This window comes from Anser cygnoides, chromosome 22 (genome assembly GCF_040182565.1).
Source record: "Anser cygnoides isolate HZ-2024a breed goose chromosome 22, Taihu_goose_T2T_genome, whole genome shotgun sequence".
NCBI lineage: Eukaryota > Metazoa > Chordata > Aves > Anseriformes > Anatidae > Anser > Anser cygnoides.
Genome location: NC_089894.1, coordinates 3,068,735 through 3,092,003, shown reverse-complemented (window position 1 = coordinate 3,092,003; position 23,269 = coordinate 3,068,735). Strand labels below are relative to the sequence as shown.

The following is a 23,269-nucleotide window of genomic DNA, read 5'->3' as shown; positions in this document are numbered from 1 at the left end:
AAGGTGCTGGCTTTGGGAACGGTGTACTCGGGGAAGCAGCGGGGGCTTGCTGCATGCTCCTGGTCTTTACTAAGCAGCTACTTATAGGAATTGACACTGGAGGCTGTCTCAGGAGTGTCAGGAATTTGGGTTGTCTCCCACAGAGTGCAGAATTCCCCCCCCCCCCCCTTTTTTCTTACCCCCCAGGTTTGTACCGGGTGTGCAATCCGTACCGTCTTCTGCTGACAGAAGAACCTTTCAACCACCTCCGTTCGCCACTGTACGCACAGGGCCAGGTGCTTTGGTTTGTGACTAATCTGTCGTGCCCACACCTCTCCGGTGGGGCGTGAGGGATTTCTGTTCCTTCCTGCATCGCTCCCTGGCGCTGGGTAACACCAACCACGGGGGCTCTGAGGCCAACACGAAGCGCTGCTGGCCCCGGGACCTGGGTTGGGTATTTTGGGTTTGGGTTCTCCTGGTGTTAGTGCAGGTTTGGGGCACGCCTGTGAACCGGTTCCACTTCCAGGCCCTGCCCCCGTGGTTGGTTTTGGCGGCCCGGTTTCGGAGCAGGCGGCAGCGGGTGCCACTCGGTGCCGCTCCTTCCTTCCCTCCTCTCCAGAAGCACAGAACTGAGACCCAGGGGCAGACTGAAAGGATCGAAAACTCTGAGCTTCCTCGTTATTTAAACAAGAGCCTTTGCGTTTGGACAGGTTGGACTGAATCACAACGGTCAGAAAAGGGACTCAATTTCTCTGTAAATAATTAACAGAATACAGTATTAATGTTTCAGTGCTGAGCTTCATTAGCTTCTAGATTCAATATGCGTGTTCTGGCACCCTTCACACTGCAGTCAGGGTTTTTTGTTTTTTTGTTTTTGACTTCCGGAATAGTGCTAAAAATAATTAACCTATCATTACTTAACGAGCATAAACAGACTGTATTTAACTTTGTCACATAAGATATATATAAATATATATATATGCTGTAAAATGAGGGGAAAAAAACCTTTCTAATAAACCAATGATTTGTGGAAAAACGTGTGAAATGTCCTGAAGCTGCTGCTCACAGTGTAGCACGGGGCTGTTGTTGTGCAATGCCAGCGTTAGCTGCTTGCTTCATCTTCCCCTGGAGCAAAGCTCGTGCCGCTGGGACACCCTGGGTAGGGTACGGTGAGCCTGGCTGCAAGCGTGTGCTCCTGCTGTGCTTGGGTTCTGCCTGCCTAGCGCTGCTCCAAGGCCGTTATTTTGGATTGGAGCCCCCAACCCCCCAGGTGCTCCACGCTCCCCTTCTGCTGTGAGCCTCCCCCCTGCTCCCAGCGGGGCAGGGATGGGGGGCAGGGATGGGACTGGGGTTTGTGCTTTTGGGGCTGGAGTGGCAGCTTGCCACGGGCCCGTCTTTGTGCTGGGGGCTCTGTGCCGTACTCGCCACTCGGTGCGCTGGTGGCAGAGCACAAAGACCAGCCCTGGGGCTTGCTGCTTTTGTGGCTCTGCCCTGGCTTTGCAAGCCCGAGTGTCAGAAACTTGCTAGGTCCTGATTCGGCTGAAGAGAAGAGAGGGGTGCTCCCCTTTCCCCTGCCCCAAGCCCCCGGCGTTGCTGGTGGTTGCACCAGGGCTGCGAGCTGCCCTTGCCTTGTCCCTCCCTCCTTGCTTGCCCCTGGAGCTGGGGGCCTGGACGAACGACAGCACCCAAATGTTGCAAGAAAGGGGAAATTAAGCACTTTGGGGGAGAGAACTGCAGTTGCCTTGGAGCAATCTTGCGGGGCTTTCTCCTGGCTCTGGGTGCTGACTGCAGCCGGCCTGGGCAGCATCCCCCCATGTGGAGCAGCCTCTGTTGGGGGCCAGGGGAGACCAGGTGGGTTAAAGCAGTGAAAATCCCACAGCTGCTGGCTGGAGCTGCACAGAGCCCCCATCGTGGCTCCCTCTGGCACCATCCCCGGGAGCCCTTTCCCTGGAAAAATCCGGGCTGCGCTTCCCTCCTGGGGCGGCATGGGGACATTTTGGGTGCTGGGCAAGGGAAGATGCTTTGCTGGCATCTGTGTCCCCTGCTCCATCTCTGCTCCATCCGGCTGTGGAGGCGTTAAGTGTGGGGCCGAGGGGGCTCGGGGCCGAAGGATGTGGACGCTGCGCTTCCTCCGCAGCCGCCTGAGCCCCGAGATAGCGGGGACGGGCGGATGCCGCTGTCCCAAAGGAGGGCCAGCCCCGTCCCAACTGCCCAGCTGCGGGGTGGCCCTTCCTGCTGCGTCCCCCCAGATAAGAACAGGGATGGGGAATTCCAGATAGGGAAGCTCTGGGCTGCACCAGGCACATTTTGGGGCGAGCCAAGGAGGCGATGGGTGCTGCCTGCTGCGCTCCTGCCCCGCTGGGGGCCCTGCTGCTGCTCTGGGGGCTGTGCTGGGCCTCTGGCCCGGAGCTGCTCCACCCCCAGCCCACGGTGTACGAGGGGCCCCCTGGCAGCTACTTCGGCTTCTCCCTGGATTTCTACGTGACCAAGGACAGGTAGGGAGAGGGTATGGAGCTGGGCATGGACCCTGCTCGCCCCTGAGCCCTGACACCCGCTCCTCTGTGTGCCCCAGGACGAGCGTGGCGGTGGGGGCTCCCCGCGCCAACACCTCGCAGCCCGGAGTGGTCGAGCCCGGCGCTGTCTTCCTCTGCTCCTGGCCGCCTGAAGACCCCCCGTGCGACCCCGTCCCGTTTGACACTGCGGGTGCGTGCACACCGCGGGACGATGCTGGGTGCTGCCACCACCGCGGGGCCCATCCTGGCATGCCCGTTCTTCCAGGGGATGAGACAGAGACCAGTAGCTCCATGAGGCTCCATGTCTACAAGTCCAACCAGTGGCTGGGGGCCTCCGTGACCAGCTGGCATGGCACACTGGTGGTGGGTGCACGTGCGGGCGGGCACCCGTGGGTGCTGGCGGGGCGGGTGCCCACCTGTCCCCGTCCCCAGGCCTGCGCCCCGCTGCAGCACTGGAACGCCATCCAGGAGGACCTCGAGGCTTTCCGCACCCCAGTGGGTGCCTGCTTCATGGGAGCCGCGGGGCTGCGCCGCTTCGTCTGGTACTCACCCTGCCGCAGCACCCAAATGGCCTCCGTCTACAAGGAGAACGAATACAGTGAGTGCGGGCGGGGGGCGGCGGGGGCCCCCCCGGCCGGCCTGACGCTGCCCTGTGCCCGCAGTCCTTGACCAGCGCTACTGCGAGTTGGGCTTCAGCGCGGCTGTCACCTCGGTGAGACGGGGAGCCCAGGGCGCCACCGGGATGGTACCGGGGATGCTCGTGGGGATGTGCCCAGGGATGCTCCCAAGGATGCTCCTGGGGGTGGTCCTGGGGGTGCTTGTGGGGACGCCTCTCAGAATGCTCTCGGGGGATGCTCCTGGGACACAGGAGGCTGTGAGCAGGATGGAGCCCCTGTGCGGGGGGGTGTAGGGATGCTGGGCTGGGGGTGTCCCAGGGGGGTGCTGAAGCTGGCTCTTCCCACAGGATGGCATGCTGGCGCTGGGTGCCCCCGGCGGGTACTACTTCAAGGGTGAGTGCTGCCTGTCCGGGGGTACACCTGCCCCAGCACCCCTGGGTGGGCACGGCGGGATGGGGACACCCCTATAGGTGCCACCTGCTGTGTTTGGGGGCTGGGGAGCAGAGTGACGCCCCCATCACTGGTGTCCCCAGGGCTCCTCTATTTGGGCAACTTGGATTCCATCCTCGCCCGCTTCCATGGCAAGTCCCTGGTTTGGATAGAGGGCCCCAGCCGCCCCACGGTAGAGCAGACATCTGTGGACTACGAGGACGCGTACCGGGGTAAGCAGTGGGTGGGGACAGCCCTGCCCGACTGATCCTGGAGACGGTGGGATCACCGGTGCCCATCTCCCCGCAGGGTACTCGGTGGCCGTGGGCGAGTTCGACGGCAATCCCAAAACCAAAGGTAAGGCAGGGCCACCGGCACTGGGGTTCTGTGCACCCTGTGCTCGGGGTGCCCTCTGCTGCTTTGGGACACGGGTCCAGCTCCAGAGCCCTGTCCATCCCCATGTCCCTGCCTGTGCCAGGGGTCTCTCCATGGTGGGGGCACTCAGGGTTCTTCCCCCTGCAGAGTACGTGGTGGGGGTCCCCAACAAAAGCAACACGACAGGCGAGGTGAGCAGTGCTGGTGCCCAGCTGCATGGGGACAGGGATGTCCTGCGGTGGGGCACTGGGCACCCGGGGGGACATCAGGGATGGGGACAGCGATGGGGCCTGATGCTGCTCTGGTCAGGTGGAGATCTTCAGTGAGGGGATGAGCCTGCGCCGGATGCAGGGCATCGCCAGCGAGCAGGTACCCCCACTGCACCACCACCCTATAGCACCTGCTGCACCCTGCTGCATGGCACCACCTCCCTATAGCTGCACCCGGCTCCATTGCACCATCACCCCATCACCTGCCCTACTTGCTCCCCTCAACCCAAAGCCTCCATCTGCCCCCAGTAACACCCCTGAACCACCCACCCCATAGCACCCCATGCTCCCCGCTCTGCCCTACTGGTCAGGGGGCCACCTGCACCCCACAACCCAGGTACCATCCCCTCCCACCCCTTTCCCAGGTGGCTTCGTACTTCGGGCACACGGTGGCCGTGGCCGACATCAACGGGGACGGGTGAGGCCCCTGTGGGCGCAACACCCCAACCATTGGGGGTGAGGTGGGGAGGAGGGGGGGGACATACGGGGCTGCATCCTGACCTGGTGCTGGGTGCAGGCGGGACGACATTCTGGTGGGCGCCCCGCTCTACATGGAGCGGCGTCCCGAGGGCAAGCTCTCCGAGGTTGGCCGCCTCTACCTGTACCTGCAGCGGGGGCAGTGGTCCTTCGCCAAGCCCCCCCAGACCCTGACGGGCACCCACCCCTACGGCCGCTTCGCCTCCGCCATCGCCAGCCTGGGGGACCTGGACAAGGACGGCTACGGCGGTAAGCGCGGGGTGGTGGCAGGGGACAGGTGTGGTGGTGGGGGGGGACACACGTGTGCCACCCCTGGTGCCCGCCTTGATGCTGGGGGCACTGAGGCAGGAGCACCCGCTCTGTCCCAGTGCTCCCGGTGCCACCCTGCACCCCCCTTCCAGTGCCACCTCGGTGCCACCCCACCCTTGTCTGCCATCCTGCAGCCCCCTGGCCCCCACCCCACAACACCCCAACACTCCCTGCACCCGGTGGCACCCGGTGGCCGCTTACGCCCCCTGCATCCACAGATGTGGCGGTGGGCGCCCCGTTTGGGGGTGACAGCGGCAGTGGGCAGGTCCTCATCTTCCGCGGGCAGAGGGAAGGGCTCGAGCCAGTGCCCACCCAGCGCCTCGACAGCCCCTTCCCTGGCCCCGCTGCCTTCGGCTTCGCCCTGCGCGGTGCCACAGACTTGGACGGCAACGGCTACATGGGTACGGCGTCACCGCGTGTCCCCCGCGTGCCACCGTGGTGCCACCCACCCTGCCACCGACAGCCCGCTTGTGCCCACAGATCTGCTGGTTGGGGCTTTTGGAGCCGCCAAGGTGGCCGTGTACCGGTGAGTCCCCAGTGCAGGGCTGGGTGCTGCTGGCTCTGTCCCTTGACACCTGAGCTCTGCTGTCACCGGCGCCGCAGGGGACAGCCCGTGGTGGTGGCCCGGGCACAGCTGAGCGTCCCCAGTGGGCTGAACCCTGAGAAGATGGCGTGTGTCATGCCCGATTCCGACACCCACGTCAGCTGGTGAGCAGCATGGTGGGGACACCGCCAGTGGGGACACCACCATGAGAGACACCGCCATGGCGACAGGTCTCTGAGCACCCATGGGTGCTGTCGCCTTGCAGCTTCCCCGTGGTGCTGTGTGTCAGCGTGACGGGCCAGAACATCCCCCAGAGCATCCGTAGGTGCCCGGCACAGGGCTGGCATCCCCCTCCCCGGGGGTGGCACCGGGCACCTCCACGGTGTCACCGTCACCCGCTGTCACCTCCGCCAGGCCTTGATGCCGAGCTGCAGCTGGACCGGCTGAAGCCGAAGCTGTCCAGGAGGGTGCTCCTGCTGCAGAGCCACCAAGCATCCTGGCACCGGACGCTGGTGGTGGCCATGGGGACGTCCCCGCTCTGCCACAACCTCACCGCCTACCTGCGGGTATGGGGACGGTGCCACTGGGCTGGCACACGTGGGGAGGGGGACAGCGGCACCCTGGGCCAAGAGGGTTGGGGACCACCTGCCCCGTGCCTGGGGTGCCATCGCACGGTGGTGTCCCCAGGACAAGGCTGACTTCAAGGACAAGCTGAGCCCCATCGTCACCAGCCTCAGCCTGGCACTGGCCTCGTCACCGGGTGCCCAGGGGCTGGGGCTGGTGCTGTACGGGGACACCCTGGTGCAGGCGCAGGTAGGGCCCGGTGGGGACACCGCTGGGGACAGCCACCAGCAGCCCCCGGGGCGCGCACAGCCCCGGTGTCAGGCTGGGGCTGTGCTATGCTCCGGCCCCACGGCCCCCACCCTTTCCCTGTGTCTGTCTCTGGGACATGGCCCTGTCCTCAGCACCTCCCTGGGATGTCCCCACTGTCACCCCTGCTGTCCCCAGTGCCTCCCTGAGATGTCCTCCCTGTCCCCCTTGTGGTCGCCAGTCCCTGCCCAGGATGTGCCCTCCCCCCTGTCCCCACCCTGTCCCCACTCCCTCCCTGGGATGCCCCCCCCTCCTTGTTCCCCCGCTGTCCCCGCTCCCTTCCTAGGACATACGCCATGCCCACCCCATTTTCCCCTCTCCCTCCCTGGGCTGTCCCCCTCTGTCCCCACTCCCTCCCCACCTCCCCCCACCGCCGCCCCCACCTCCCCCTGCCCCGGCCCAGACCCACATCGTGCTGGAGGACTGCGGGGAGGACAACGTCTGCGTCCCCGACCTCAGCCTCGCCGCCCACACGTGAGCACACGCGGGGGCCACTGTGTGTGTGTGTGGGGGGGTCCAGTCCCTGACCCCTGTCCCCCCCCGTACCCCGGTGCTGAGCCCTGCCGGGTCCCCAGGCCAGACACCCGCCTGCTGATCGGGGCCGAGAACGCGGTGTGCCTGCGCGCCCGTGCCACCAACGCGGGTGAAGGTGCCTTCGAGGCCGAGCTGCGGGTGCAGCTCCCAGAGGACACCTACTACCAGAAAGCCCTCAGTAACATCCAGGTGGGTGGCGGGGGGGGGACGGACAAGCCCTGCCCTTGGTGCAGGGGGGGCACCTGCAGCAGGGTCTGTGCCATGTCCCCGCCGTGTTGCTCCTCCCTGTGCCACCGCAGGGGCAGGAGAAGCTGAGCTGCATCCCCAGGAAGGAGAATGGGAGCCGCGTGGTGCTCTGCGAGTTGGGCAACCCCATGAAGGCAGGCGCCCAGGTGTGGGCTGTGGGTCACCCGCTGCCACCCACTGCCACCCACTGCCACCCACCGCCACTCACTGTCACCCTCCCTGCCCCGCAGATCACTGTGGACATGGAGCTGAGCGTGACCGGGCTGGAGGACGTGGGCGATGCCATCACCTTCCAGCTCCAGCTCAGGAGGTGACACTGTGGCCAGGCTGCTTGTGCCCATGCTCAGCGCATCCCCAAACCTTGGGGGGGGCAGTCGGGGGGGCAGTGTCACCCTGCCCACTCTCACCCCCGTGTCCCCGCAGCAAGAACAGCCCCACCAGCGCGGTGGTGACGGTGGCGGTGCCCGTGGAGGCGCAGGCGGCGATGGAGCTGCGAGGGTGAGGGTCTGTGGGACATGGCAGGGGGACACCAGGGTGCCGGGGGGTGACACTGACCCCACTAATGCCACCAGGAAATCCCTGCCCACCACCATGGTGCTGCCCACGAGCTGGCATGGGGCGGAGGGCAGCCGCCGGCTGGAGGACCACGGCATCCGCGTGGAGCACGTCTACCAGGTAGGGCGCAGCACCCAAGGGTGCCACCTGAGGCCACGTGTCACCCACTGCCACCTCACTGTCCTCCCCCAGCTCCACAATAAGGGCCCGGCCACCGTCACCAACGTCACCCTGCGCCTCGACGTCCCCACTGAGATCGATGGCCGCATCCTGTTCTACCTGCTGGAGCTGGGCACCGAGGGTGGCATCAGCTGCGCCCAGCCGCCCGACCTCAATCCCAAGCAGGTGGGACACAAGGGGGGGACAGCACCCATCTGGTGGGTGCTGGGGGGGCTGAGGGTGTCCCCTTCTCCTTCCAGCTGGAAATGCCCCAACCCACAGGCGTGGGACCCCGCAATGGCACCCACCGGCGGGAGCGCAGGGAGGCGGGCGAGCCGGTGGCCACGGCGCTGGAGAAGCCCATCCCCGTGGTGAGCGGGTGCTCCCTGTGGGACTGCAGCCCCGCAGGGGCCTTGGGGACAGCGTAGGGGCAGGGGTGACACCCGCTGTGCCCGCAGGACTGCGGCAATGCCACCTGTGTGGAGGTGATGTGCTGGGCGCCCAGCCTGGCCAAGGACCAGCGGGTGCTGGTGAGCGTCCGCGCCCTGCTCTGGATGGACACCTTGCAGCAGGTAGTGGCACCCGCGGGGGACAAGGACATGCTGGGGTGGCACCGTGCCCCCCTGGTGTCCCCGTGGAGCCGTGCCGCGTCCCCATACATCCCAGGGACCTGTGGAAAGCACCCATGGGGACACCAGGCGTGGGGACGCAGGTGCCCCTTTGGCTACTGGCACCTCTCTTGCTGTGTCCCCATGCGTCCCCGTGTGTCCCCATGTCTGTCCCCAGCGGGAGCACCTCTTGAAGCAATTCCTCATCCAGTCACGGGGCTTCTTCAACACCTCGGCCATGCCCTACCGCGTCCGGCCCCACGCCCTGCCCACCGGCAAGGCCGAGGTACGGCTGTCACGGTCAAGGGGGGAGTGACGGCCAGTGCCAGCGGTGGCCCCGGTGGTGGCACCCCCCTGTCCCTCTGCAGGCTGCCACCGAGGTGATGCGCGCCAGCCCCGACGGCAAGCGGGAAGTGCCGGTGTGGTGGGTGGTGCTGGGCGTCCTCGCGGGGCTCCTGCTCCTCACCCTCCTCATCCTCCTCATGTGGAAGGTGAGCGTGTGTGTGTGGGGGGGGGGGCACACGTCACAGCGCTGCCGGGCACCCCTGGGGACAGCTGGGGAGGGTGGTGGCCCGGTGACACCCCGCCATTGCCGTGGGACCCCAATGGCAACAGAAGGGACCGGAGAAATGGGGAGCCCTGGGGAGGGGGCTGTGGGCATGGGGTGGGGGCGATGCTGGGAGCGGGTCCCCGAGGGTGGGGGTGTCACCATGTCCCTCTTCCAGATTGGCTTTTTCAAGAGGACCCGGCCACCCATGGAGGAGGACACGCAGGAGCCGGGACAGGCCCAGGAGATGGGGGGCACCCAGAGCTAGGGGGGACCCCAGGGTCCCCTGCACCCTCTGCACCCCCACCCCACAGCCCTGGCCCTGCCCCGATGTCCTCAGCACCCATGGGTGCCCATGGTGCTTGTCACCCCCACCCCGCTGCCCCTGGACAATAAATCCTAGCACCCGTGGGGTGACGTGGGGTGCCACAGCGGCGTGGGGGGGACACGGGACACTCGGTGGGCGTGCACGGGGACAGGGGGCGCCCAGCGGGTGCCGGGGTGCCCAAGGGTGGCGCGGATGGGTGTCACTGGGGGGTGCCGGGGTTGGGAGAGGGTTGGGATGCTGCTGCTGGGACTGGGGAGTGGTGCCGGTAACGGGGGTCGGGATCAGGGGCTGGTGCAGAACCGGGGGTCGGTGCTGGGACCCGGGGACTGGGACTAGGGGCCGGTGCCGGTAACGGGGTTCGGTGCCAGGACCAGGGGTTGGTGCCGGTACCAGGGGGCCGTGCCGGGACCGGGGCTCGCTGCCGGTCCTGGGGAATGGGACTAGGGGTCGGTGTCGGGACCGGGGGGTCGGTGCCGGGACCGGGACTAGGGGTCGGTGCCGGGACCGGGGGTCGGTGCCAATAAAGGGGGGCCGGGACCGGGGATCGGTGTCGGGACCGGGGGTCGGTGCCGGGACCGGGACTAGGGGTCGGTGCCGGGACCGGGGGTCGGTGGCGGTCCCGGGGTCCGGGACTAGGGCTCGGGGCAGTGCCGGGGGTCGCAGCCGGCCCCTCTCTGTTCAGCCCCGAGTCACCGCCGCCCTCCCGTGCCCGTCTCCCCCTCCCCATCTCCACCCGGTGCGGGCGGGCGGCGGTGCCCGGCGGCACCGGCAGGTGGAGCCCGGTCCCCGCGGCTGAGCCGAGCCGAGCCGAGCCGAGCCGAGCCGGGCTGGGCGGGGCGGGCCGGGCCGGGCCGTGCCGGGCCGGGCATGGCGGGGTGAGGGCGCGGAGGCACCATGCGGCCCCCCCGCCTCCTGCCGCTGCTGCTGCTGCTGCTGGCCGGCCGCGGGGCGCGGGGCGCGGCGGAGCCGGGGGCGCTCGGTGAGTGCGGCCTTTGTGTGCGCGGCGGCGGGGCCGGGGCCAGCCCCCCCCCACCCCCCCGTTATCCTCCCCCCACGCCCCCCAGCATCCTGCCCCCCCCCCCCCCCCAGCATCCCCCTCCTCGTCCGTCTGTCCGTTCCTCACCGGCCGTCTGTCCGCCCCCCCCCCCCCCCATCTGTCCGCCCATCCCACCTGCGGGGGTGTCGTGGGGTGTTGGGGGGGGGGGGGGGAGCACCCCCCCTGGGTGCATGGGGGGGGGCGCAGTGTTGGGGTGGGGGGGCTGGTAGCACCCGTGGGGGTGGTGGTGGGGGGGTGGTGGCTCTGGGCGGTGCTGGGGGTGTGTGATGGTGGGGGGGGGGGTCCCAGGGGCGGGGGGGGGGGGGTATTTTTGGTAGGGGTTGGGGTGAGCCCCGTAGCGGGCACCTCCGGTAGGCAGGGTGGGGCTGGGGGCGCTGGGTGCCACCGTGGGGTCCCTGCGGCCCCCCGTGACCCCTCCCCGCACCCCAAACCCACCCACCAGGGTGAGGGGTGCCCGTGGGGCTGAGACGGTTGGCAAGGGTTGGGGGGGGGGGAGGATGTGGTGTCCCGGACCCCCCCCCAGCCGGCATCACCCGCGCCCATCCCCGTGCCACCCCGGCTGGGAGGTGACGGGGGCACGGGGCCTGGCACTGGCGTGGGGAGAGCGCTGGGGGCTGCGGGGCCATACTGGGAGGAATGGGGGGGGGGGGGGGCACCAGTGTGGCCGTGCCACCCGGTGGGGCCCCTTCATGGGTGGGCAACGCTGCCATGCTCACGGCTGGGGGGGACACGTGGGCCCCCCGCTCCCGAGGACGCCGTTGGTGCCAGCTGTCCCCCGGCAGCTGCGGGTGGCCGGCACGTGGCCGCGGGGACATTCCTGCTGCCCCGCGGGTGCCGGCTGTCCCTGGTATTTGTGCACCCCCCCGCTGGACCCCCATGCTTATTCCCCCCCCCACACTCCATCAGGCGCATCGCCGGAGCAGCTGCTGCGAATTCCTCCCCTCGCCCACATCTGGGCAACATCTGGGCGCGGGGCGGCTGCCCCCTGCCGCGGGGGCTTTCGGGGGGCAGGATGCTGCCGGGGGGGGCACACGGGGTCCCGAAAGCGCCCGGGGCGGGCGGGATGAACGAGGTCGTTGCCTGGGCGACAGCGCCCGAGCCGGGCGGGCTGCCAAGGGCTGCGGGCTCATGCGCAGGCGGCCGGCGGCACGGGGGGGGGGGGGGCGTGGAGAGGGGGTCCCCCCCCGGCTGTGCCCACCCTGCCCCGCACCCGTGCCACCTGGGGACCCTGGAGCGCGGTGGCAGGGGCAATAGACCCCCCGCTGTCTGCATCGGGTGGGCACGGAAATGGGCAGGGGGTGGTGGCCGTCACCCTGTGGTGGCCGGGACCTGCGGGGTTGGTGGCTGCCACCCCACATCAGTGGGCCCGGGGACCTGCTGGGATGGTGGCCAGCACCTTGCTGGGGTGGTAGCCGTGGCCTTACTGGGATGGTGGCCACCACCCACGTGGGGTGCTGCCCATGAGAGCCCCTTTGGGGTGGGTCCAGCACCTGGCTGAGATGGGTTTCACCACCCTGCCAGGAGGGTGCCCACGACCTGCTGGGATGGGTCCACCAGCACCTTGCTGGGCTGGGTCCTAGCACCCAGCTGGGGTGGTGCCCCTGACCCCATGGGGTGGTACCTGCGACCTTACTGGGGTGGCTCCCACCACCCCAAGCAGGACGCCGCCCACCACCCACCAGGATGCCACCCCACCCCGTGCCACGCCGGCAGGGTCGTGCCTGCACCCACCACGTCCTGTCCCCGTCCCCCCCCGCCCCGCGTGTCCCCACAGAGGTGCTGCTGAAGGTGCAGGTGTATGAGAGCGGGGCTCTGGCCCCGCTGGCCCAGGCCACCCTGGAGGTTTTTGGCAACCGCAGCTCGCTGGCCACCGGCACCACCGACCACGAGGGCGCCGGCGTCCTGCCCCTCGCCTACCGCCTGGGCTCCTGGGTCCTCGTCACCGCCACCCGCCGCGGCTACGTCACCGCCTCCGTGCCCTGGCGCGTCACCAAGCTGCCATGTGAGTGATGGGGACCCCGGCCCCTTGGGGAGGGGGGGGCTCTCAGATCTTATGGTGGGACCCGATCGCTTAACAGGGGGCTCAGAGCATTTATAGGGGACCCCAGCCCCTTACTGGGGGGGGGGGGGGTCTGTCACATATAGGAGAACCTAGTCCCTTACCGGGGGGTCTCTGAGCCCTTTTAGGGGACCCCCAGTCCCTTAATGGGGGGCTCTGGCATCTTGTGGGTGGAACCTGGACCCTTACTGGGAGGTTCTGAGCCCTTGTGATGGGCCCCCAGTCCCTTAGTGGGGGATCCTAATCCCTTACTGGGAGTCTCTGGGCCCTTATGGGATCCCTTACAAGGGGGCCCTGATGCTTTACAGGAGGCCCCAATCTCTTATAAGAGACTCAGATCCCTGAGTGGGGGGCTCAGATACCTTATAGGGGACCCCAGCCCCTTACTGGAGAAACCTGATTCCTTACTGGGTGGCTCAGAGCCCTTGTGGGGGACCTTGAGTCTTCACTGTGGGAGCTGATCCCTTACTGGGGGACCTGGTTCTATACTGGGGGCCTCAATCCCTTATGGGGGGGGGGGCGTGATGCCTTAATGGGGACCCTCGCTTCTCCAGTACTGGGGGGCTCCAATTCCTTACTAGGTTCCTTGCTGGGTGCCCTTGATCCGTTATTGGGACACCAGTTCCTTACTGGGACCCCAGTCCCTTACCAGGGCACCCAAAGAGCTTCTGGGGAGTGGTCTCTTAGGGAGAGGAATTTTGGGGGTCTGGCCCTTGGGGCTCAGCATGGGTGGCCCTGATGGGTGATGTGGCACAGCAGGGGTGCGGCCGCGTCCTGGTGGCCCTGACGTCCCCTGGGGGGGGCACCCTGGGCTCGGCGCCAGCCCATGGCCCCTGGGGCCGCTGCGTTGCGGAGGGGGGGCAGTGCCGGGCGGCGTCGATGCGGTGACCTTGCTGGGGGGCCAGGACGAGTGGGAGTGCTCAGCCGGGGGGTGCGGGGGTGGGGACTGGGATGAGGGGTGGTGCAAGGATGGGGTGTTGGGGGGTGTAAAAGGGTGGGGAGCACTGAGGGCTTGGGGTGTGCAAGGGTCGATGTGCCTGTGGTAGTGCCAGGACTGAGGTGTGCGAGGATCGGGGTGTGTGTGGGTTGTGCAAGAATTAGGGTGCTTGGGGAGTGCAGGGCTTACGGGCGTGCAGGGGGTGTGCCAGGATCGGGGTGTGCCAGGACTGGGGACGTGCATGGGGTGCCCCCCAGCCTGCTGCGTGCCACCACCCGTCCCCGCTGTCCCTGTCCCCACGTCGCGGCAGTTGCTACTCTATTTTTACCCCTCCCCAGCCGCAGCCTATTTTGGGCTCTGCTGGAGGCCTCCAAGGGGGGGGGGTCACCCCCCAGTGCCCGTCGCGACCGATCCTGCGCCCTCCTCCTCTTCCTCCCCAACCCTGTCACAGGCGGGGTGCTGGGGGGAGGTGTCCGGGGGGGCTCCCCCACCCATCACCACGTCCCTCCTCCGCAGTGTATGCCTCCGTCAGCCTCTACCTGCTCCCGGAGCGCCCCGCCACCCTCATCCTCTACGAGGACCTGGTGCAAATCCTGCTGGGCTCCCCAGGTGAGTGGGGGCATCCTATAGCTGGCTATGGGGGGACACCAGCCCCAGACATCCTATAGCTGGATATCGGAGGGACACCAAGCCTCTTCCCAGCACCCCTAGGTGTCCTATAGCTGGTTATCGAGGGAGCCACCAACCCCAGACATCCTAAAGCTGGCTGGGGGTGTGGGACACCAACCACCTCTAGCACACCCAGACATACCCAGATGTCCTATAGCTGACTATGGGGTGCCACCAACCCCCAGAACCACCAGACATCCTATAGCTGGCTATGGGGCCACCAACACCCCGACATCCTACATCTGATTATGCTGTGTGTGTGGGGGGGGGGGGACATCACTTGCCCGTCCCCCCTTCTTGTCCCCGCAGGTGCCCGGGGCCAGCCGTGGGTGCAGTTCCAGAGGCGGGCGGCGCGCCTGCCCCGCAGCTCCACGTACAGCCAGCTCTGGGCATCGCTGACGGCCGCCACCGCCCCGCGGGACCTGCGGAGCTTCCCTGCCTTCCTGGGGACTGAGCACAACGGCAGCGGTACGGGGTGGCCAGGGGGGAGGGGGGAGCCTTGGTGCCTCATCCGCTCACCTGCCCCATCCCCTGCATCCATCCCTGCAGCCAATGCCACCTGGCTGGAGCTGGTGCCCGTGGCGGCCCTCAGTGTCCACCTCTTCACGGGGAACGGCACTGAGGTGCAGCTCTCCGGCCCCGTCCATCTGTCCATCCCGCTGCCCCCCGACACCGGCACTCTGGTGGCCACCAGCGTGCCCGCCTGGAGGTTCGACCCCAAGAGTGGTGAGCGCTGGATGGGGATGCTGAGATGCAGAGGGGAGTGGAGTGGGGGATACTGGTATTGATGGCCATGGGTGGGATGGGTTTGGGTGGTGACAGCCATGGGCGAGATGAATTTGTGTGGTATTGGCTATGGGCAAGATGAGTTTGGGTGGTATTGGCCATGGGTGAGATGAGTATGGGTAATATTGGCCATGGGTGAGATGAGTTTGGGTGGTACTGACCATGGGTGAGGTGAATTTGGGTGGTATTGACCATGGGTGAGATGAGTTTGGGTAGTATTGGCCATGGGTGAGATGAATTTGGGTGATTACACCCCTTCGTGAGATGAATTTGGGTGGATGAGCCATGGGTGACATGAGTTTAGGTGATGATGGCCATGGGTGAGATGAGTTTGTTTGGTAATGACCATGGGTGACACAATGGGGCTTTGACCAACCTGCTCTAGTGGGAGGTGTCCCTGCACATGGTGGGGGAGGGTGGAATTAGGTGACCTTTAAGGTCCCTTCCAACCCTAACAATTCTGTGATTCAGTGAGTTTGGGTGGTGATGGCCATGGACAGATGAGTTTGGGAGGTGATGGCCACGGGTGAGATGAGTTCGGGTGGTGATGGCCATAGGTGAGATGAGTTTGTGGGTCTCAGCCTGCTAGGGGAGTCACCTGGGAATGTGGACAGAGCCATGTGGTGATGCTGGATGCTCGTCCCTGCAGGGCTGTGGGTCCGCAACGGGACGGGGCTGATCCGCAAGGAGGGCCGGCAGCTGTACTGGACCTTTGTCTCCCCCCAGCTGGGGTACTGGGCAGCGGCTCTGCCCTCTCCTAGCACAGGTAGGAAGGAGCCCCTGCACCCCTCAGGCTGAGCACCCCATGGGGGGGGGGGGGGGGGGGGAGCACCCATGGGAGACGTGGGCTGGGCCATGTCCGACCCTGGTGTCCCCCCCCAGGGCTGGTGGCGATGGCTGCGGGCATGAAGGACATCACCGCTTACCACACCATCTTCCTGCTCACCATCCTGGGCGCTCTGGCCCTGCTCGTCCTCACCCTACTCTGCCTCCTCATCTACTACTGCAGGTCAGCACCGACCCCCGGGCACCTCCACCTGCCTGGCACCCCCAGATGTCCACCTGGCTATGGGGGCCACCAGCCCCCAGGAGTCCCACAGCTGGTGGACCCCTATCTAACAGCCTCCAGCCGGTCGTGGAGGCTGGTGGGGGCCAGGCCACAGGACCCCAGTGCCACCATGCCGTCAGGCTGGTCGTCACCCTGGTGCCACCGCTGTCCCCACAGGCGGCGATGCCTGAAGCCGCGGCAGCAGCACCGCAAGCTGCCGCTCTCGGGGACCTTGGATGCCTCCAAGCGGGACCAGGCCACCTCCATGTCGCAGCTGAACCTCATCTGCAGCAGCCACCTAGAGACGGCATCCTCGGGGGGGGACACCGAGGCGCACACCCCCGTCCTCAAGTCCTCCTTCGCTGCCTCCCGTGACTTCGACAGCTCCCGTGAGGACTTCTTCAAGCAGGTCCCGGCCCCCCCAGCCCCCCCGGCGCCCGCCAGCACCCTGGGGCGCCGCCGCGTCCCCCGGGAGGACTTTGGCCGTCCAAGCGAAGCCTTTGGCCTCGCGGCCGCCCGCTCAACGGAGGGGCTGGTGCCACCTCCGCCGGACGACTACCAGCGGGGCCACCCCCCGGCCCCCCGCCCCGAGCCCTTCGAGCGGCCGGCGGGAGGGGACCTGCCACCTACCGAGCCGCTGCCGCCGCCGCCACCGCCGCCGCGGCCACCCTCGCTGGGCCAGCCGGGCCAGCTCATCCTCTGCGGCCCCCTCGACGGCGGCCAGGAGGACGTGTACCGCGGCGTGGTGCCCACCCTGCTCATCCCTGCCCGCTACATGCGCCTGGACGGGGCGCCCGAGGGGACCCCCCAGCCGGATGGGGGTGGCCCGGCGGTGACAGCGGCAGCGGCGGCGGCGGTGACCGGTCCCCCTCCCGTGGCGGCGGCGGCCCCCGGGGGCGCCCCGGTGGCCATCCCGGTGCTGCTGAACGAGTCGGCGGTGGCGCAGCTCAACGGGGAGCTGCAGGCACTGGCGGAGCAGAAGCTGCTGGCGCCGCGCGCCTGGTTCGTCTCGCTGGACGGCCGCGCGTCCCACGTCCGCCACTCCTACATCGACCTGCAGGGCGGCGACAGGGGGCCCCTGCCCCGCGCCCGGCCCCCCCGCGCCCCCCCCTCGCCCGAGGACAGCGCCCTGGCCCCGCTGCTGGGCGGCCCCCAGGGGCGGCGGGGGGCCGGGGGGAGCGGCGGCGGCGGCGGCAGCACCCGCAGCAGTGCCAGCGAGCCCCCCCGCGACTCCCCCAGCAGTCCCGAGGACGAGGCAGGCGAAGGGGGCGAAGGGGGGGACGAGGCAGGCGACCGCAAGAGCCCCTGGCAGAAGAGGGAGGAGCGGCCGCTGATGGTCTTCAATGTCAAGTAAGCGTGGCCCTGGCCCCGTTTCTGGGCCCGTCCTCATCGCCATCCCCATCGCCATCCCTGTCCACGTCCCCATCTCCTCCTCCATCACCCATCCCCGTCCCCCATCCCCGTCCCCCCCTCCATCCTTGCCCCGGGGAGGTGGGGACACCCCAGGACCCTGCAGTGGCAGCAGGGACGTGGTGACACTGGGCACGACCCAACCATGCTTCCACCCCCACCCTGATCCCATACCGGCCCCATCCCATGGCCCTGACCCTGTCCCCGAGCCCCCTCCCCTTCCCTGTGAGGCCACCCGTGTCCCTGTGGGAGCCCCTCCAGATATTTTGTGTCCCCCCCCCCCCCCCCCCCCCCATGCATGGGGTCCTGCTGCCCTGCACCCCCCACCCCCAAGTGCCTTCCCCAGAGGGGTGCCAGGTGCCCCCCAATGCCCACTGCCCCCCCGCCCTTTGCCATGACACTGCCATGTGTATGTGGGGGTGGGCAGCAGGTTAGTGCCCCCCCCCCCCCCCCCCCACTGAAACGTGTCCCTCCTTGTCTCCCCACAGGGCGGGGGGGGCCAGCAGCACCCCCCGGGCCAGCGGCACCTCAAAGCTGGCATAGGAGCGGGGGGGGGGGGGGGCACTATCGCCCCCCCCGTTTGCCCCCCCAGCCCTCTGCTTTGAATTTTATTTGTCTTTCTAAATGTTTTATACGGGGCAAGGCAGAAGAAGGGCGAGCGGGGCCGTGCCTGCAGCGGGGGGGGGGGGTGGGGTGCGACCCCCCCTCCCCCCGCGTGTTCGTTAGATGCCATTAATATATAAAAATCCCGTTGAGACACCGCAGCCTCCGCCTCTGCTTCTCCTCCCCCCCCCCCCGGCAAAAAAAAAAAGGGGAAAAAAAAAAAAAAAAACAGGTGCTTTTCCTAGAAACCCTTTATTTTGTGGGGCCCATCCAGCCGGTGTCCCCTGCCCCGGGGCGGGGGTGTCACAGCAGCGTCCTGCTGGAGATGCCCCCCCCGACGTCCCAGCGCTGGGGCCAGCACTCACGCCCCCCCCGGGCGCAGCGGTACCCGGCGGGGCAGCAGCGACGCCCGTCCTCACAGCAGGAGCCCTACGGAGAGGTGCAATTGGGGACGTCGGTGGGGACATCGGTGGGGACGCAGCCCCCCCCCCCCCCCCCCGCCACATGTCCCCTGCCCCCAAAATGCCACCCGCTGACCTGGGCGAAGGGGCAGCGTGCCCAGGAGCCGTCCTTGCTGCGGCAGCAGCGCTGGCCGGGGAGGCAGGCACGGGCGGTGTCACCGGGGATGGTGGCCACGGGGCGCAGCGGGGACCCCGCGGGGGCCGGTGACCACAGCGGGGTGGCCGCCAGCAGCTTCTCGCAGCTCTGGGTGGCCACGTTGCAGGTGTAGCCCCTGGGGCAGCAGTGCTGGTGGTCCTTGCAGCAGACGGCCTTGGGGAGGGGGGGTGCACACAAAGGCTCGGTGACATCCTGCACCTCCCCCCCCCAGCACCCCGTGTCCCCCCCCAGCCCAGTGCCACACTGCTGAAGCCGTTGGGGGGGGGGGGGAGGAATGTGCGTATGGGAAGCCCCCCCCCCCCCCCCCCCCCCCCCGGTTGGCACATCCCCATAGCCAGGGTGCAGATAGAGCTGGGGGGGACAGGACACAGGGCACTCCCCCCCCATGTCCCCTCCACCTTGGGTGGGTGTCACATCCTGGACGGGGGGGTGCTGCTGGGGGGGCTGTTCTGGGCATGCAGCCCCCCCCCGAGACCCCCACACAGTCCCTACTGTGCCCAAAGAGGGGGCACTGGGGCCGCCTGCCACAGCCCTCCAGCATGGCAGGGGACATACGGGGGGGGGCAGCGATGGAGGCTGCGCCGTGTCCCCTAACTGTCCCCAAAGAGCCACATCGCACAGTGCCACTCTGCCCCAAAGCCCCTCCCAGATGCCACCCTGACCGCCCCCCCGCCCCTTTACTCGCCACCCCCCGCACCCCCCACCTGCTCCAAGGGGCAGCACGCCCAGGTGCCCAAGGTCAGCTGGCAGCACGTGCTCCCGTCGGGACAGCTCGTCTCGTCGTCGCACTTCACGTCCCCCCCCCGGCCCCGCGCCGGGGTCTTGCTCAGCCAAGGCAGGCGGACCCCCCCCTGCAGGCAGGTGCCCCCCTGGGGGTCACAGGTGTAGCCCTGGGGGCAGCAGTGCTCGTGGTCGGGGCAGCACACGGCCTGGGGGGGACACGGGTGGCACTCAGCATGACCCCACAGGGGCACCTGGCTGTCCCCTATGCTGTCACCTGTGTGGGGTGGGGGGGACGTGGGGTGTCCCAGAGCACCCCGGTGGCCTCGCGGCTCTTTGGGCCCTCCTGCCACTGGAGCCCCCGGCTTGTCCCAGTGAGCAGCAGGGGACAGGGGACACTTGGGGACAGGGGACACTCGGGGACTGGGGACACGGTCCCATCATGCTGGGCACAGGGGACACCCACCCTCATCCCACCCAGGGCGCGGGGACACCTGCCCTTGTCCCATCAGGGGACAGGGAACATCTGCCCCCATCCCTCCCCAGGCCCAGGGGACAGCAGCCCCACCCCTCGCCCCCACGCACGTCCCCAAGTCCCCCCCCCCACCCACCTATGGGATCCCTCCAGCCTCATCCCTGCCCACAGGAACACCCCTGGGTGCTCCCCCAAGCCCCCCACCAGGGCTGAGCCCAACGGGGGACCACAGCCTGGCCCCGTCCCCCTGCTGCCCCCCGTCACCCCCCTGCCCTGAACCCCCCACCTGCTCCAAGGGGCAGCACCCCCAGGCGCCCGAGCTCAGCCGGCAGCACGTGTTCCCGTCGGGACAGCTCGTCTCGTCGTCGCACTTCACGTCCCCCCCCCGGCCCCGCGCCGGGGTCTTGCTCAGCCAGGGCAGGCGGACCCCCCCCTGCAGGCAGGTGCCCCCCTGGGGGTCGCAGGTGTAGCCCTGGGGGCAGCAGTGCTCGTGGTCGGGGCAGCACACGGCCTGGGGGGACACGGGTGGCACTCAGCACGGGGACACCTGGCTGTGCCCTGCGCAGGGTGGGGGGGACGTGGGGTGTCCCAGAGCATCCCAGTCCCCTCCTGTCACTGGAGCCCCCAGCTCGTCCCAGTGAGCAGCGGGAGACAGGGGACACCGGGGGAGAGGGGACACCCACCCTCACCCCAGCCAGGGCACGGGGACACCTGCCCCCACCCCTCCTGGGGCACGGGCAACACCTGGGGGGGGGGACACGGTGCCCTGGGAACATCCCTGGGGGATGCGTCCTGCTCGTCACTCCCCTGGGGACCTTTGCGTGTCCCCCCCCATGCCCCCCCCACCTGCTCCAAGGGGCAGCACCCCCAGGCGCCCGAGCTCAGCCGGCAGCACGTGTTCCCGTCGGGACAGCTCATCTCGTCGTCGCACTTCACATCACCAACTGGGGACAAAGGGACGGTGACAGCCGGCGTCCCCTCTGTCCCCAGGATGGCACCGGGGGGTCCCAGCCCCCCCCCCAACCTTACCGCGTGCCGGCGGCCATGCCGGGTCCTGCACCGAGGTGCACATGGAGCGCTCCAGGTCGCAGGTGGTGCCTTGGGGACAGCAGTGCTGCCCGTCGCTGCAGCACACGGCCTGCGCAGGGGGGGGACAGCCGCGGGTGACAACACCGCAGGTGACAGCCTGCCGCCACCCCGGGGTGCTGCGTGGGGACGCGGGGACGCACTCACGTTCTGCAGGGGACAGCAGCCGTACTGCGCTGAGGGCAGCCGGCAGCACGTGGCACCGTCCGGGCACGCCGAGCGGCCATCGGGGCACGTCACCTGGTGCAGCGTGGCTGCTGGGGGGACACGGTGTCACCGCGAGCCATGCCCCCGCCACCTCCGTGTCCCCACAGGTCACGGGGGACAGAAGGCGAAGGGTCCCTGCCATCTGGGATGATGCTGCACCTGGGGCAATGGTGTGCCACAATGGCTTGGGGACAGCTCTGGGGCACTGGGGACAGAAATGTGCCATACGCAGAGCTGGGACATATGGGGGGGACAGGGACGTGCCATACCTACTGGTGCTGGGACACTGGGCATATTGGGACAGGGATGTGCCATAACCAGTACTGGGACATTGGGCATATGGGGACAGGGACGTGCCATACCCGGTGTTGGGATGTATGGGGACATTCGGGGACAGGGACGTGCCATACCCGGTGCCCGCCGCTGGCTCTTCCAGGCGGGGAACTTTGTGCTCAACGGCGTGTCACCGTGGGGCGAGAGGCAGCGCCCGTGGGCCAGGTCACAGGTGGTGGCATGGGGACAGCAGTGCACCTTGTCCTCGCAGCACGATGCCTGCGGGCGCCGGACCCGGTCACCACGGTGGCTGCCGCAGGCTGGTGTCCCCGTCCCCGTGGCCGTGCCCGTACCTGTGGCATGGGGCAGCACCCCCAGGCGCCGCCGGGCGTCACGCAGCAGGTGGCGTTGCGGGGACACTCGGACGTCCCGTCGGGACACCGCAGCGCAGCCACGGCAGCGACCCCGGCCAGGGCCAGGGCCAGGGCCAGGCACAGCGTCACCGTTGTCCTCATGGCGCGGGGGACACCTGCGGGTGGCAGCGCCCCCACCGCGCGCCCGTGCCTCAGTTTCCCCACTCGCAGAGCAGGGCTGGGCTCTGCCCCTCTCCCCCGCCCCCGTCTCTCACTTCCCCTTTCTTTTTTGTGGGGGTGGTGGAAAACCCTGACCCCCCCCCCCTTACAGCACCCTCCCCATTCCCCCCCCCTACGGGTGCCGCCATTCCTGATAAACCACAGCACAAAGTCCACAGCAGTGGGCAGGGGGCTGCGTGCCAAGGGGGGGCCCTAAGAGCCTGGGGGGGACCCTAAGGGCCCGGGAGGGACCCTAAAGGCCTGGGAAAGGCCCCCCCCCCCCCGTGTGCCATCTGGGGATGACAGGAACCTGGGGGGGGGCCCTGCGGTGTCCCACGCCCCGACCGCCGGCCGCAGCGCCCCGATAGCATCTCGCTGCGGCGGGGGAAGCTGCACGTGGGGCGTGGGGGGGGGGGCAGCACCCCGTGGTGGCACCCATGGGTGCGCTGCTCCCCCCCCCACACACTCTCCCTTCCTGCTTTCCCCCCCCCCCTCCACTTTCACTTCCCCTCCCTGCTGGGAACTGAGGTGCAGGGGGCGGGGATGGGGCTGGGGGGGTCACGGTGCTGCCCCCTCCCTTTGGGGTGTGCGGGGAGACCCCTGGGGTCACAGCACAGCCCCCCCGCCCCATGTCAGGGCTGGGCCGACCGTCCCAGTGCCCTCCAGTTCCCCCGGGGTCCCCCAGTGCCTCCCAGTACCCTCCAGTTTCCCCAGGGTCTTATAGTGCCTTCTAGTTCCCCCCGGTGCATCTCAGTTCCCACCAGTACCTCCCAGTTCCCCCATTCTTCCAGCTCTCCCAGTGCCCCCCAGCACCTTCCAGTTCCCCCCAGTTCCCCCCCGTGCCTCCCAGTGCTCCCCAGCCCCCCCCCAACTTCTCCCAGTTCCCCCCAGTTCTCCCAGTTCCCCCCAGTGCCTCCCAGTTCTCCCCAGTCCCCCCCAGTTCTCCCAGTTCCCCCCCAGTTCAGCCATCACCTCCCAGTGCTCTCCAGTTCCTCCGGTTCCCCCCAGCGCCTCCCAGTTCCTCCCAGTGCCTCCCAATTCTCCCAGTTCCCCCAGTGCCTCCCAGTACCACGTGGTTCCCAGTTCCCTCAGGTTCCCTCAGATCCCCTCAGTCCCTCCCAGTGCCCCCCAGTGGACCCCCCAGTCCCCCCCGACCCCTCCGCGCCCCCCGCCCCGTACCGTGCTCGTGCCCGTGCCCGTGCTCGCTCCCGACGCTCACCGCCCCCCCCGCCGCTAGCCCCGCCCCCTTCCCCCCATTGGCCCACCGCACCCCCCTCCCTCCTCCCATTGGCCGCCGCCGCCAAGGGGGCGGGGAAAGCGGCCCCCAGGCCTCAACCCCGCCCCTCCCCGTCGCGTGACGCCGGGTCACGTGACCGCCCCCCTGCCCCCC

General features: G+C 68.4%; 3 protein-coding genes across 4 annotated transcripts; 2 read left to right on the top strand and 1 right to left on the bottom strand.

Annotated features, from left to right (window-relative positions):
* The first annotated feature begins 2,265 nt into the window (after positions 1–2,265).
* On the top strand, positions 2,266–9,795 carry ITGA2B (integrin subunit alpha 2b). The gene is made up of 30 exons (XM_066981634.1): positions 2,266–2,474; positions 2,552–2,682; positions 2,758–2,855; positions 2,925–3,090; positions 3,155–3,204; positions 3,457–3,502; positions 3,643–3,771; positions 3,848–3,895; positions 4,061–4,104; positions 4,223–4,282; positions 4,548–4,600; positions 4,700–4,908; positions 5,187–5,369; positions 5,449–5,494; positions 5,572–5,676; positions 5,778–5,833; positions 5,927–6,078; positions 6,200–6,325; positions 6,786–6,856; positions 6,958–7,105; positions 7,216–7,308; positions 7,393–7,472; positions 7,586–7,660; positions 7,735–7,837; positions 7,910–8,062; positions 8,137–8,247; positions 8,335–8,448; positions 8,663–8,770; positions 8,853–8,975; positions 9,210–9,795. Exons 1-30 carry the CDS (start codon positions 2,308–2,310, stop codon positions 9,297–9,299), a joined length of 3,138 nt encoding a protein of 1,045 aa, XP_066837735.1. The 5' UTR covers positions 2,266–2,307; the 3' UTR covers positions 9,300–9,795.
* Positions 9,796–10,169: 374 nt separating this feature from the next.
* FAM171A2 (family with sequence similarity 171 member A2) lies at positions 10,170–18,084 on the top strand. Its single transcript, XM_066981643.1, has 9 exons — positions 10,170–10,338; positions 12,191–12,418; positions 13,929–14,021; positions 14,391–14,549; positions 14,631–14,807; positions 15,517–15,633; positions 15,750–15,876; positions 16,093–17,265; positions 17,814–18,084. The coding sequence occupies exons 1-9, from the start codon at positions 10,254–10,256 to the stop codon at positions 17,866–17,868; spliced, it is 2,214 nt and encodes a 737-aa protein (XP_066837744.1). The 5' UTR covers positions 10,170–10,253; the 3' UTR covers positions 17,869–18,084.
* A 77-nt stretch (positions 18,085–18,161) lies between these two features.
* GRN (granulin precursor) lies at positions 18,162–23,182 on the bottom strand. Of its 2 annotated transcripts, none has more exons than XM_066981641.1 (10): positions 23,059–23,182; positions 21,661–21,836; positions 21,445–21,586; positions 20,975–21,084; positions 20,771–20,879; positions 20,588–20,685; positions 20,028–20,252; positions 19,251–19,475; positions 18,466–18,699; positions 18,162–18,357 (listed from the first exon to the last, which is right to left on the bottom strand). In XM_066981641.1, exons 1-10 carry the CDS (start codon positions 23,165–23,167, stop codon positions 18,232–18,234), a joined length of 1,554 nt encoding a protein of 517 aa, XP_066837742.1. In that variant the 5' UTR covers positions 23,168–23,182; the 3' UTR covers positions 18,162–18,231. The 2 variants fall into 2 exon arrangements, with proteins under 2 accessions (XP_066837742.1, XP_066837743.1); XM_066981642.1 differs by having other exon boundaries at positions 20,975–21,081.
* Positions 23,183–23,269: the final 87 nt, after the last annotated feature.